General features: G+C 49.1%; 1 protein-coding gene across 1 annotated transcript in view; it reads right to left on the reverse strand.

Annotated features, from left to right (window-relative positions):
- Positions 1 to 1,590: 1,590 nt before the first annotated feature.
- Positions 1,591 to 15,354, reverse strand: part of LOC126235050 (uncharacterized) — a 44,731-nt gene continuing 30,967 nt past the window's right edge. The window contains exon 3 of the mRNA XM_049943786.1: positions 1,591 to 1,800. Coding sequence (XP_049799743.1) covers positions 1,591 to 1,800 — 210 coding nt within the window. The remainder of the gene's footprint in view (positions 1,801 to 15,354) is intronic.

Genomic DNA, 15,354 nt, shown 5'->3' on the forward strand with positions numbered 1-15,354 from the left:
TCTTGGTGAAACAGCACACGCGCAACCCTTCCCGGACGTTTTTGTTGCAGTGCAGGAAGGAATTTGTTCAAAACGTTTTTGTAGGATGCACCTGTTACCGTAGTGCCCTTTGGAACGCAATGGGTAAGGATTACGCCCTTGCTGTCCCAGAACATGGACACCATTTTTTCAGCACTGGCAGTTACCCGAAATTTTTTTGGTGGCGGTGAATCTGTGCTTCCATTGAGCTGACTGGCGCTTTGTTTCTGGATTGAAAAATGGCATCCACGTCTCATCCATTGTCACAACCGACGAAAAGAAAGTCCCATTCATGCTGTCGTTGCGCGTCAACATTGCTTGGCAACATGCCACACGGGCAGCCGTGTGGTCGTCCGTCAGCATTCGTGGCACCCACCTGGATGACACTTTTCGCATTTTCGGGTCGTCATGCAGGATTGTGTCCACAGAACCCACAGAAATGCCAACTCTGGAGGCGATCTGTTCAACAGTCATTCGGCGATCCCCCAAAACAACTCTCTCCACTTTATCGATCATGTCGTCAGAACGGATTGTGCGAGCCCGAGGTTGTTTCGGTTTGTTGTCACACGTTGTTCTGCCTTCATTAAACTGTCGCACCCACGAACGCACTTTCGACACATCCATAACTCCATCACCACATGTCTCCTTCAACTGTCGAATTTCAATTGGTTTCACACCACGCAAATTCAGAAAACGAATGATTGCACGCTGTTCAAGTAAGGAAAACGTCGCCATTTTAAGTATTTAAAACAGTTCTCATTCTCGCCGCTGGCGGTAAAATTCCATCTGCCGTACGGTGCTGCCATCTCTGGGACGTATTGACAATGAACGCGGCCTTCTTTTAAAACAATACGCATGTTTCTATCTCTTTCCAGTCCAGAGAAAAAAAAATCGGAGGCCTTAGAACTTGAATGCACCTCGTATTTTATTCCCACTCATCCAGAATACTCTCACCTACCTCAAACTGATAAACGTTATGACGACTCGAAATTTCACTTCACGATCTGTATATCTTACTCCTGTGTAATTCAGAGGTGGTTACATGCTAGTCACACGAGTATGTGGTCGATTTTTGTTCTGTTCTTTGACGTTTTAACGTCTGTCGAATTAGCTGCAGGTGAAGCAACTCAAATGTGAGCTAAGCAAAAATGACGCTATATGTGCATAGTGCGAATACTGTATGTCAGACTAATCGGTAAATTCCCGTGTAAACTGACTTCTGGAAAGAAATACTGGTATTTCTACGCCAAGGTGTCAGCCTGTGCCGTTTAAGAACTTCACGATGGCAGTTGCAGTTTAATTAAACAAATTTGTGAGAGAGGGCTCTACTATGAAAAAAAGACACTTTGAGAATATAAATTTCATCATTTTTATTCAGTCTTGGGAAACTAAAATCAGAGCAGCAGAGTCTACAAGTCCACGGGTACAGGAAAGTAAGTTGTTTCCGTTTGTACAAGTATTTTTTCTGTACCTTCCAGAGGAAGTAATTCTGTTATAAAAAACAGACATGTCATTGATATGAAATACGTCTGTAGTCCACTGAAGTTTTCCAGTACCCCGGGGCGGTCACTGCTACTGTTCCCTTTCATTCTTGCTCGGCGGCGGCGGCTGCTGCTGCTGCTGCTGCTGCTGCTGCTGGTGATACGCTAGACGAGGCATCAGGCATGTTTCCACCAGCTCCTCCATAGCCTCAGTCACCCTCCTACGGAAGCGGTCGTCCTGCCTGTACATCGCCCTCACCAGAGCCGCCTTGTTAAGCAGGAAGCACTCCAGGTCGGCAGCCTGAGAAGCAAGAACGACGAATTGAGGTCAGGTAATCTCCTGTAACTGTACCCTTAACGTGATGTGTATTTATTTACAAGATGAAAGTGGAGAGGTTTATAAGCTCTACAAAAGTGACAATTCCGGAGCTCCTCGACAAGCTTAGAATACTGTTTAATCGGTTGGGATGCTCGCCACGTAGGACCATGAATACATAACGTCCACACTAATTTGACTATTTTGAATAGTCATATTTTACTAATCGGTGAGCGCCACTGAAATACAGAAGAACTGACTGGTAGACGGTTGATGAAGGTTAAATATCCCGTGACAGCCTGATATGGCGCGTGGCGCTAACCTATGATCTTTTTCAGAGCGCGCACTGTAATCGATTCTAGTTCGCTGTCCTGGTTGGTTGGTTGTTTGAGGTTTAAGGGACCAAACATCTAGGTCATCAGTCCCTTGTTTCAAATACACTCCATTCTGCTAACGAGACATCTCAGAAAAGTCAGAACAATAAAACGGAAAAAGGGAAAAACGTAAAAGGGCAGTTAAGTTGTCATTGGTAAAAAACAAATGAGGGAAGTCGGCAAGAGAACGAACCCAACACTATGCTGAAGCAGCGTAGGCAAGACCACCTGTGACTTAAAAAGTACAACTGCTATAATGCAGAAAGTACGTATGGGAATAGAAAGACTAACCAAGCCTTAAAAAAAAGGGGGTAAAAACAGAGTAAAAGGGGAAGAAAAGAGGATTCCGGTCAGGGAGGTGAATCGGGAATCTCTGAACACTGCCTACAGTGGGAGACACCCAAACACTCACCGCCCTGCCCCAACACCAGAGAGATTAAAAACCTTAAAACTGAGAATAAAAACCACTCTCCCGGAGGAAACCCAGAACCAGAGAGACCATCCGGGAATCGTCAGCCAACATCAAAGGTAAAGTGTGGGGGAGTCGTTACTTAGCACGCAGAGCCAAAAGAAGGGGGCATTCAACCAAAATGTGGGCCACTGACTGGAAGGCTCAACAACCACATAGCGGGGGTGGCTCATCACGCAAAAGAAAACCATGGGTCAGCCTGGTATGGCCAATGCGGAGACGACACAGAGTGGTCGAGTCCTTTCGGGAGAGGCGAAAGGAAGAACGCCATGGGCCTGGTGTCACCTTAATTGCACGAAGTTTATTAGACAGTGGAGTAGCCTACCAAGAATTGGCCAATGACTGTGCGAAGTGGGATTTGACGTGAAGCCGTAAATCCGCTGCAGGAGGGGTTACAGAAAACGGGGGGTAAGTAACTGCTCCCCCAGCCAAACGATCAGCGAGCTCATTACCCGGGATACCCACATGGCCAGGGACCCATAGGAAGTCAATGGAACAAGCAGCACGGTGAATATCAGCGAGATGGTCATGAATGGCAGAGACCAAGGGATGGCGCGAAAAACACCGGTCAATAGCAAGAAGGCCACTCATCGAGTCCGTACATAACAAAACGTGGTTGTGTTGGGATTGTGTAATAAAGGTAAGGGCCCGGGAAATTGCCATCAATTCCGCAGTAAACACCCCACATGTAGGTGGCAGCAGATGATTTTCCGTTCCAACAGAGGACGTGAAGGCATACCCAACATGATCAGCAGATTTAGAGCCGTCAGTGTAAAAAACAACAGCATACCGAAACTCCCATAAAATTTGGCGGAAAAAGGAACGGAACACCACCGGGGGGATGGAATCTTTCGGACCGCGGCGGAGATCCATCCGAATTCGAGGCCGAGGAACTAACCAAGGAGGGGTGGAGGGGAGGGAGCGAGGAAGACAGGACAAAGAAGGAAGCTGAAAATCACGGTAAAGAGACGCAAGGCGCAGCCCAACCGGTAAACCCGCCCGAGGGCGGGAGTCGGGTGGGCGACGTCCATGGTCTGGGAACAGGATAGAATAGGAAGGATGAGTGGGAGAAGAACGGATAGTGAGGGCATAAGACACCAGAAGCTGGGACCGCCGAACAGAAAGGGGGGGATCCCTGCTTCAACCAGGAGACTATCAACAGGGCTAGTGGGGAAGGCACCGGTGGCCAAACGGATACCACGATGGTGGACTGGATCCAGCACGTGCAGTGTGGAAGGAGCAGCTCAACCATAAACTTGACAACCATAGTCCAAACGAGACAGAACTAGAGCGCGATAAAGACGGAGGAGGAGGGAACGGTCCGCACCCCAAGAGGAGTGGGCAAGGAAGCGAAGGACATTGAGTTTACGGAAACGTCCTACCTTCATGAGTCTGATATGGGGCAGCCAAGTGAGCTTGTTGTCGAAAAGAAGACCCAGGAAACGAAACTGTGGAACCACAGGCAATCGTTGTGCAGCGAGATAGAGCTCTGGATCAGGGTGGACCGTAGTACGGCGACAGAAGTGGACCACCCGCGATTTTAAAGGAGAGAATTGAAACCAGTGTGAGAGGGTCCATGCAGAGGCACGCCGTATAGCCACCTGGAGCTGCCGTTCTGCAGATGCCATCGAGGAGGAACTAACCCAAATGCAGAAATCATCCACATACAGGGCAGGGGCGACCAAGGGACCGACAGAGGCCAGAAGTCCATCGATAGCAATGAGGAAAAGAAGGACACTCAAGACAGAACCCTGTGGGATGCCCGTCTCCTGGGTCCGTGGAGAACTAAAAGCAGTACATACTCGAACTCTGACCAATGGATGAGGAACTGGCGGATAAAAATCGGGAGTGTGCCCCGAAGACCCCACTGATGAAGGGTTAGTAAGATGTGATGGCGCCAGGCCGTGTCATAGGCCTTGCGAAGGTCAAAAAACACTGCAACCAAATGGCGGCGCTGGGAAAAAGCCTGCCGAACTGCGGATTCCAAGCGAAGTAAATGATCGATTGGAGATCGTCCCTCTCGAAAGCCACACTGGTAACGGGACAATAGATCCCGAGATTCGAGGACCCAAGTGAGCCGACGGGCTACCATCCATTCAAGTAACTTACAAACAACATTGGTCAAACTAATTGGCCGATAGCTGTCAACAGATAGGGGGTTCTTACCAGGCTTAAGGACAGGAACCACAATGCTATCCCTCCACTGAGAAGGGAAGTCACCCTCGAGCCAGATACGGTTAAACACCCGAAGAAGATGTTGCCGTTGTGGAGCACTGAGATGTTGAAGCAGTTGGTTATGAATGGAATCTGGGCCAGGGGCCGTATGATGAGAGGAAGATAGAGCAGAAAGAAATCACCATTCAGTAAAAGGTTCGTTGTAAGATTCTGACTCACAAGTGGTGAAACATAAGGTGAGAGCTTCAGCCTGCTGTTTTTGATGAAGGAAAGCAGCTGGATAGGAGGCTGACGCTGATGCCACTGCAATATGGGTCGCAAGATGTTCTGCGAGAACTAATGGGTCCGTACAAATGCCATCTGGGAGATGAAGGCCTGGGAGGGTGGACTGCCGATGGCAGCCTTGGAGAGAGCGAAGTGTAGCCCATACCCGTGACAGAGGGACAGTGGAACCAAGGGAAGAAACGAATCGTTCCCAACATATCCGCTTGCTCTGTTTGATTAAATAACGGGCTCTAGCGCGAAGGCGTTTAAAGGTAGTAAGGCTGGCTACGGATGGGTGACAATGTGTTGCAAAGCTCGACGGCGATCACGGATGGCAATGGCAATGGCAATGGCCGTACTCCACCATGGGACTTGCCGGCGACGAAATGGTCCAGATGAGCGCGGGACAGCAAGGTTAGCAGCGCGAACAATCGCGTCAGACACGTCACGTAGGACGTCATCAATACAACCCGACAAAGAAGGAGAAAACTCGACCTGTGCAGTGTATAGAGGCCAATCGGCGCGGTGGAAAGACACACGAGGTAACCTGTCCATCGGGGAGCGGGAAGGGAGCGTGATAATCAACGGGAAATGGTCAGTATCACAAAGGTCGTCGTGTGGCGACCAGTGTAATGAAGGGAGGAGAGAGGGAGAAGAAAGAGAAAGATCAATGGCAGAAAAGGTACCATGACCGGCACTGAAATGAGTAGGGGAGCCATCACTAAGAAGGCACAGGTCGTGGTCTGCAATAAATTGGTCTATAAGAACCTCGTCGAGATGCAAAGGCACAGCCCCAGAAAGGATGATGAGCATTAAAATCCCCAAGGAGGAGGAAGGGAGGAAGAAGTTGCTGAAGAAGGGTGGTTAAGGCAGCAGGTTTAAGAGTCCTGTCAGGACGGAGAAAGATTGCAAACTGTGACTGCAGAGTAAGTGGACCCTAACAGCAACCGCTTTCAATGTGGTTTGGAGAGGAATCCACGTGCTAGCAATGTCTGTACGGACCAACGTACAAACGCCACCAGAAGCCCGCAAGGGTCCGACCCGATTTCGACAGAAAACACGGAACCCACGGAGGGTCGGTGAGTGAGCATTAGTAAAATGAGATTCCTGGAGAACCACACAAGCTGCAGAGTAGGACGAAAGAAGGGATTTCAATTCCGGAAGGTGACGATAGTAGCCATTACAATTCCATTGGAGAACAATCCAGTCAAACCGCCGGGTCCCCAACCGTCACCGACAAGGAGGGGGCGACATCCATGAACGAAAGATCAGTATCCGGTTGTGAAGTCGGGGAAGGGACCTCCGGTGACACCAGAGGCTCTTTGTCCCAGGACTTATGTTTCTTCTTCTTTTCAGGCTGAGATCGAGGAGGGCTGTGTGGCATAAAGGAGCCAGCTGCAGCAAGATCAGGAACAGGAAGAGACCGGGCGACCTGGGGGCCGACAGACCGCGGCTCTCGCGGTCGCTGCGCGGCAGCAGACCTTTGACCTGGAAGGTGCTGGGATGGGGCATCCCGGGAGAGGCGCCCTTGACCGGCAGACGCCGAAGGAGTGAGACACTTCTCCGGCTGGGGAGGGGGAGCAGCGCCCAGAGGAGAAGGTGTGGGAGCCGCAGGGGAGGGGGGGAGGAGAGGGGTCTGGGATGGGGGTAAGGAAGGGGGAGGAAGGGGTGAGGGGGTGAAGATGTAACCAAGGCGTAACTAGATGTCATGGACACAGGGTGCAGTCGTGCTTATTTCTTACGGGCCTCTGTGTAGCTTAAACGATTGAGGGACTTATACGCCTGTATTTTTTTTTCTTTCTTATATACTGTGCAATCTGGTGAACGTGGAGAATGACTACCATGACAATTTACACATACAGGAGGGGGAACACAGGGACTCCCCTAATGGAGTGGACGTCCACAGTCACCACAGAGAGGGTCCTGAGAACAGCGAGTAGACATGTGGCCAAAACGCAAGCACTTAAAACACCGCATAGGAGGTGGGATGTACGGCTTCACATCACAGCGATAGACCATAATCTTAACTTTCTCAGGAAGGGTATCCCCTTCAAAGGCCAGGATAAAGGCACCAGTATCAATGCGATTGTCTTTAAGACCCTTCTGGACACGCCGAACGAAGTGAACACCCCGCCGTCCGAGATTGTCCCGAAGTTCCTCATCAGTTTGAAGGATGAGGTCCCTGTGAAAAATCACACCTTGTACCATATTTAGAGACTGGTGAGGGGTAATGGACACAGGAATTGTGCCAAGATGGGTACAGGCACGAACCCGACCGCATCTTGCTCAGGGAGTCCACTTCGCCGAACTTGTCTTCAATGTGTTCCACAAAGAATAAAGGTTTGACACTGGTGAAAGTATCTCCATCAGTCCTGGTGCAAACTAGATAACGGGGGAAAGGTTTTGCCCCTAGACGACGGGCTGACCCTGTTCCCAGGGGGTAGCCATGGAAGGGAAGGCCGAAGGGGCAAGAGAAGCAGCACTTGAGGAATCAGTACCACGCAGAGAGACGGCCGCAGAAGAACGGCCAGAGTTTTGGACCCATATGCGTTTCATCTGCATAGCGTTCGCCCTGATACCACCCACTCCGATCAGGGGCTCTCCTCACGGGCGCCACCCAGCCACAGCAAGGGCCGTCTGGCACGGCGGCCATTGCCGGGAGTTCCGATGCTCCAGGATGACGAGCAACCACTCCAAGGCATGCATGAGGAGGTCACAGCTCAGGTATCAGAAGTGTGATCCCTGTGTGTTCAGGGGGCTCAACCAAAAATGTACATAGCGACCCCACCACACGGGCTGCCTACCGTGCTGGCTATGCACCCTAGCATCAAACAACGACGTGAAAGAAAAGGTGGAATGTACTAGGAGGGCACACGTCGGAGACACTAGGTAAGGTGCTCTTCCCCAAATGGCTCACACTACGGAGGAGAAATTTTGGAATGGAGGTCAAACCCCAGAGGGGGACCAAGGAATGCCAAAAGGAGGAGACGAGTACACAACAAAGCCGGAGTGTAAAACCAACAGAACCAGGAGGATAGCGGGGGCCAACATAAGCAAGGACACCAATAGGGGGAAAGGAGCATGGAGGGGGAAAGGAGCATGGAGGGGGAAAGGAGCATGGAGGGGGAAAGGAGCATGGAGGGGGAAAGGAGCATGGAGGGGGAAAGGAGCATGGAGGGGGAAAGGAGCATGGAGGGGGAAAGGAGCATGGAGGGGGAAAGGAGCATGGAGGGGGAAAGGAGCATGGAGGGGGAAAGGAGCATGGAGGGGGAAAGGAGCATGGAGGGGGAAAGGAGCATGGAGGGGGAAAGGAGCATGGAGGGGGAAAGGAGCATGGAGGGGGAAAGGAGCATGGAGGGGGAAAGGAGCATGGAGGGGGAAAGGAGCATGGAGGGGGAAAGGAGCATGGAGGGGGAAAGGAGCATGGAGGGGGAAAGGAGCATGGAGGGGGAAAGGAGCATGGAGGGGGAAAGGAGCATGGAGGGGGAAAGGAGCATGGAGGGGGAAAGGAGCATGGAGGGGGAAAGGAGCATGGAGGGGGAAAGGAGCATGGAGGGGGAAAGGAGCATGGAGGGGGAAAGGAGCATGGAGGGGGAAAGGAGCATGGAGGGGGAAAGGAGCATGGAGGGGGAAAGGAGCATGGAGGGGGAAAGGAGCATGGAGGGGGAAAGGAGCATGGAGGGGGAAAGGAGCATGGAGGGGGAAAGGAGCATGGAGGGGGAAAGGAGCATGGAGGGGGAAAGGAGCATGGAGGGGGAAAGGAGCATGGAGGGGGAAAGGAGCATGGAGGGGGAAAGGAGCATGGAGGGGGAAAGGAGCATGGAGGGGGAAAGGAGCATGGAGGGGGAAAGGAGCATGGAGGGGGAAAGGAGCATGGAGGGGGGAAGGAGCATGGAGGGGGGAAGGAGCATGGAGGGGGGAAGGAGCATGGAGGGGGGAAGGAGCATGGAGGGGGGAAGGAGCATGGAGGGGGGAAGGAGCATGGAGGGGGAAAGGAGCATGGAGGGGGAAAGGAGCATGGAGGGGGAAAGGAGCATGGAGGGGGAAAGGAGCATGGAGGGGGAAAGGAGCATGGAGGGGGAAAGGAGCATGGAGGGGGAAAGGAGCATGGAGGGGGAAAGGAGCATGGAGGGGGAAAGGAGCATGGAGGGGGAAAGGAGCATGGAGGGGGAAAGGAGCATGGAGGGGGAAAGGAGCATGGAGGGGGAAAGGAGCATGGAGGGGGAAAGGAGCATGGAGGGGGAAAGGAGCATGGAGGGGGAAAGGAGCATGGAGGGGGAAAGGAGCATGGAGGGGGAAAGGAGCATGGAGGGGGAAAGGAGGGGAAGGGAAAGGAAATGCAGCTCGGGAGAGAAAGAAGGCTGCAATGGCTCGGGGCCCCGTGCTCGCCACGCACGTATCCACAAAAGAGTTGTGGACCCCCTGGGGGGGTCGCTGTCCTGGTGCGGGTGGCGCTCCGGTGGCGATTTGCTATGACGTCGCTGGCGTGTGTTTGCGGTGGCCGACTGAAAGCGAGAGGGTAGATGGTTTTCCGGGGACTGGACGGAATGTGAAGTTCGCTCTTCCTGACCTGCTACTGACTAGCGCTAAGGTGGTTGTGCCTTGCAATATGAGCAGAGTGGTCTGGGGCGGAGGCGACTTGCCGCTGTGCTGGCCATGCGATGGTGATTAATTTTAGTCGGCGTACTTGTTCTTCCTGCCTGTCTGATGTGGAGGTCCGGTTGGATCCTGCGATATTCTGGCCCGGAGACAACTAGTTGCTAAATTTTGGAGTAGCCTGGTAGGTTAAGGTGTGGGCTCGGTTGGCTCTTCAGAATTTCTCATGGAAGCTCCAGCAGCGGTTTCTGAACTTTTCTGATGTGGGACGGTGTTGTTGGAACTTTTTGCTGTGTGTTTGGCTCGTTACGGTACTTGTTGGTACTAATTTATTTGCTCAACTGGAGTCTTGCCCGTATTTGCGTTCATGTATGGTAAATTTGGCAGTCGATGTGTTAGGTAAAGTCTGCTTAAGAAGGGCGGTTTTGAACAGTATAAACATAGTGAATTACTGCATCTTGGTATATGTGGTCTTCTGGGACCTGAACAACACGATCTAGTCAATTTGGTTGTGTAAAAGCATTTAGTGGTATGTTCTATATTATTTCATTGTGTTATTATTAACTTAGTGGAATAGTCGCGTTTGGGGTCGTAAGGCACTTTTAAGACTGTGGTTTGACTATTCGTGTGCGCTTAGCTTTTTTGTTTCGTTTTAGGAAGCGAGAATTGTTTTAGATTTGTGTGTGTTGGCTTCAGATTGAGGGCGAAATGCTCTCCCTCCGCGATCGTAGCAGGCGGCAGACCAAGTGTACCCTGTAGAATAGTAGAATGTTAATAAATCTACAATCTTTTTCACTTCATGTGGTAGAGTGAATGGGATCAGTCTTCGATGCCCACCTATGCTCCTTAACCCATCCTGACGCGTACAATATTTAAACGAACCTTCCCTAGTTAATAGGCGGCCTCTAGTCCAGCAGATAATTACGTTGAACTAATTATTTAAGTTTGACAGGAACATTTAAATACCTGTCTAATGCTTGTTTCGACAGAAGCGATACTTCCGCGATGTTTAGTGGGTACAGATTAATAATTACGTGTACTACACTAGAAGCACATCGTCTACAGTAGTAATCCTGGACCCTACACTGCTGTGCAGTTCACTATGAAGTGCCTGACAGAGGGTTTATCGAACTCTGAGGCTGTTTCTGCACATTCTGTAACAGTGCGCGGGAAAAACCAACACGCGAATCTTTCCGAGAGAGCTAAGGTTTATTTTATTATGATGATCAAGAATGGTTCAAATGGCTCTAGGCACTATGGGACTTGACATCTGATGTCATCTGTCCCCTAGACTTAGAACGACTTAAACCTAACTAACCTAAGGACATCACACACATCCATGCCCAAGGCAGGATTCGAACCTGCAACCGTTGCAGCAGCACGGTTCCGGACTGAAGCGCCTAGAACCGTTCGGCCACTGCGGCCGGCTATTATGATGATCATTCCTCCCCATGTAGGTAGGCACTAACAAAAGATTTTCTCACTGAGAACAAAGTTGATGACAAATTTCATGAGATTATTCTGGCGTACCGACGATCTATGCATTAATGTATGCTACCCCAATTTGCCTATCATATCAGCCGCACACTCTCCCCTATTCAGTGATAATACAAAACAAGACACCCTTCTTAGAACGTCTCCGGTGTACTCCGTCAATGCTGTATGATGCGCATCCCGCACACGCACAATAATACTACAGAAGACTGCGGAAAACCATAGTGCAAGCAGTCTCTTCAATAGACGGATGGAAAATGAGCTGCTGCGGGCGCCAACTATCGCCCGTGAATGCCCGCACTGCTTGTCCGCTGGCGCAGTCAACCAGCGATGGTTGCGTTATAGCATGTTTTTTTCTTTTAGTAAGGACACTGCGCTATTCTTGGACATGAAAGGAACGCCAGTGTATGAAAGGACCCTTGCTGTTCATGTTGTGCATTAATTACATTGCAGACAATATTAATAGTAAAGTCAGGCTACTTGAAAATGATGCAGTCACCTACACTACTGGCCATTAAAATTGCTACACCATGAAGATGACGTACTACAGACGCGAAATTTAACCGAGTGGAAGAGGATGCTGTGATATGCAAATGATTAGCTTTTCAGAGCATTCACACAAGGTTGGCGCCGCTGGCGACACCTACAACATGCTGACATGAAGAAAGTTTCCAACCGATTCCTCTTACAGAAACAGCAGTTGACCGGCGTTGCCTGGTGAAACGTCGTCGTGATGCCTCGTGGAAGGAGGAAAAATGCGTACCATCACGTTTCAGACTTTGATAAAGGTCTGATTGTAGCATATTGCGATTGCGGTTTATCGTATTACGACTTTGCTGCTCGCGTTGGTGGAGATCCAATGACTGTTAGCAAAATATGGAATCTGTGGGTTCAGGAGGGTAATACGGAACACCGTGCTGGATCCCAACGGCCTCTTATCACTAGCAGTCGGGATGACAGGCATCTTATCCGCATGGCTTTAACGGATCGTGCAGTCACGTCTCGATCCCTGAGTCAACAGATGGGGACGTTTGCAAGACAACAACCATCTGCACGAACAGTTCGACGACGTTTGCAGCAGCATGGACTATCAGCTCCTAGACCATGGCTGCGGTTACCCTTTACGCTGCATCACAGACAGCAGCTCCTCCGATGGTGTACTCAGCGACGAACCTGAGTGCAAGAATGGCAAAACGTATTTTTTCGGATGAATCCAGGTTCTGTTTACAGCATCATGATGGTCGCATCCGTGTTTGGCGACATCGCGGTGAACCCACATTGGAAGCGTGTATTCGTCATCGCCATACTGGGTTATCACCCGGCGTAATGGTATTGGGTGCCATTGGTTACACGTCTGTCACCTCTTGTTCGCCTTGACGGCACTTTGAACAGTGATCGTTACATTTCAGATGTGTTACGACCCGTGGCTCTACCCTTCATTCGATCCCTGCGAAACACTACGCTTCAGCAGGATAATGCACGACCGCATGTTGCAGGTCCTGTACGGGCTTTTCTGGATACAGAAAATGTCTGACTGCGTGTAACACTTTGTAGGGACCTGAAATGGAATTATCACATTGCTTCATTCGTGACAGACTTCTGTTCGTTGGTAGAATACTGGAAGTGCAATTAGCCTACAAAAGAGATCGCTTTAAAATCGCTAATGCGATCGCGTCTGTAGTATTACCCAATTTTATGAGACCCGTGCCATATAGGCCTAACAGGGGATATTGAACGTATACAGAGAAGGGCTGTACGAATGGTCATAGGTTTGTTTAATCTGTGGGAGAGAGTCACAGAGATACTGAAGGAACTCGACTGACAGAAGCTTGAAGAACCCGCCTTAGATGATTACTTTAGGCGTATACAACCCCCTATGTATCTCTCACATAGGGATCGTGAGGGTAAGATTAGAATATTTACTTCCCGCACACAGACCTTCAGTCATTCAGTGTCGTGTGCCCACTCACAGTTTCCACACTGCGGAAAATACGGTACTGAAAGTACTGAAAGTACTGAAAGTACTGAAAGTACTGAAAGTACTGAAAGTACTGAAAGTACTGAAAGTACTGAAAGTACTGAAAGTACTGAAAGTACTGAAAGTACTGAAAGTACTGAAATGTTTTACAGTAAAATTCCGTCGATAACAGTTTCCACAGTTGCTGAAATTAACCACATCTAATCTTACGATTAGTCTTATTGAAGTACTAGACCAGCTCCGAAGTTAACTTATCTTCATAAGATTATATGTTTTGATTTAACAGTTCAATAAAAAAAAACAGTGTTCTTTGTTTATTACGTCGTGTGGTGTTTGCCACAAGAACTTAAGTCGGCGACGGTGGTATTTCATTTTCTCTTCCTCGAAACTCCTACACCCAAACGTGTCTATCTACTAAACTGAACAACAGATTATGGAACAAAGTACTGCTTGTAATTGCTGCCAGTCTACGGAATGCGACACTGCAGGAATCGTTACAGCATTATGAAGTGAAAATGTTAATGTTTGTTTCTTTGACACACTGTTGTACCTAACTGCAGGTGGTCACCTGCTCCTCTAGTCTGCTGGTCTAATATGACAAAGCTGGAACGACCCATCAACGCTGAGAAGAAGGTGGACCTGAAGAGAGGCCCCAATCACAACTACCCAGCCGTTGCTCCAGGAGTAAAGCAAAATGTTACATCTGAAAATAAAAGCACTTTCATGGGAGGAAACTGAGGACCAGTTCAACCATTCGTGAAAAGTCTGCCAGTGTTAATTTTCAGAAATCAAGAAGATTGTACTGAGTTTTCTTTTAGTGTTCAAACCTGAGGTGGGTTTGCAGCAGAGCGCCATTCCTCTCATCTGCCTGCCTTCCTCTACATTTCCGCGTATGTGTTACATCCAGCGTCATTCATGATCTGTTGTATGTATGATATCCTTGGTCACCCCAGCCGCTTCCTTCCCTCAATAGCTCCTTATGCTATTGTTCCAGTGAGGTTGTGTCGTAGGATGTGCCCTACAAGTTTGTCTCTTCTTGTTTGGATGTGCCTCCACAGAGATCTTGATTCCTGTGCTCGTCTAAGTACCTCTTCATTTGTTACTTTGTCTCTCCAGCTGATCTTCGTCATCCTTCTATAGCACCACATCTCCAGGGCCTCTAGCCGTCTTCTCTCTTCTCTTCCATTGTCCCAGTTTCACATCTGTATAGGGCAACACTCGAAACGAAACCTTTCATTATACGTTTCCTTATTTTCAGACTGATATTGTTGCTGGTCAGTAAGATCCTTCTCCAATTAAATGCAATTTTGGCCTTTTGTATTCAGCTCACAATTTATTTCCGGCTTCTAGCATCCCTTGTGGTTTTGCTTCCCAGGTAAGTAAATTCCTCTGTCACTTCCAGCTCCTCTCATCCAATTCTCATTCTCAGAGGTTCATATTCTGCTCCTGTACTGCATACCATCACTTTAGTCTTTTTCTTGTTTGTTCTCATTCCATACTGATTGCATAGAGTTTTTTCCATTGTTCTGACGACTTCCTCTAAATCATCTTTTGTCTCCGTGAGTATAGCAACATTATCTGCATAACGTAGCATGTCTCTTCTGCCAATTAATTTTGATCCCCACCTCAGTAGTTTCTCGAGCTTTGTCTATAGCTTCCTGGATGTAAGCATTGAATATAAGAGGAGACAGAGAGAGCACATCCTTGTCTTACCCCTTTTCTAATATTTGCTTCTTGTTCCTGGTGACAGTTCCTAATCACTGCTACCTCATTCTTATAGAAACTGAGTATCACACGGATGTCTCTGTACTTTATTCGACTTTTCCTCAGCACTCTGAACATCTCTTGCCAGATAACATTACCAAATGCCTTTTCCATGTCTACAAGGGCAATATACGTTGGTTTATTTTTCTGTCATTGCTTTTCGATAACTAGTCTCAGTGCCAGAATCACCTCTCTTGTTCCCAATCCCCTTCTGAAACCAAACTGATCTTCACTCAGTATATCCTCCATCTTCTCTTCAATTCTCTTCAGAACTATTTTTAGGAGAATTTTTATGCATATGATATTAGGCTTAGAGTTCGGTACTGTTCACATTTTGTAGCTGCTGCCTTCTTTGGCATAGGAACAATGATACATTTCTGGAAGTTTGTCGGCATCTCTCCTGTGTTATAGATGGACCTAACAAG

This window comes from Schistocerca nitens, chromosome 2 (assembly GCF_023898315.1).
Source record: "Schistocerca nitens isolate TAMUIC-IGC-003100 chromosome 2, iqSchNite1.1, whole genome shotgun sequence".
NCBI classification, from domain to species: domain Eukaryota; kingdom Metazoa; phylum Arthropoda; class Insecta; order Orthoptera; family Acrididae; genus Schistocerca; species Schistocerca nitens.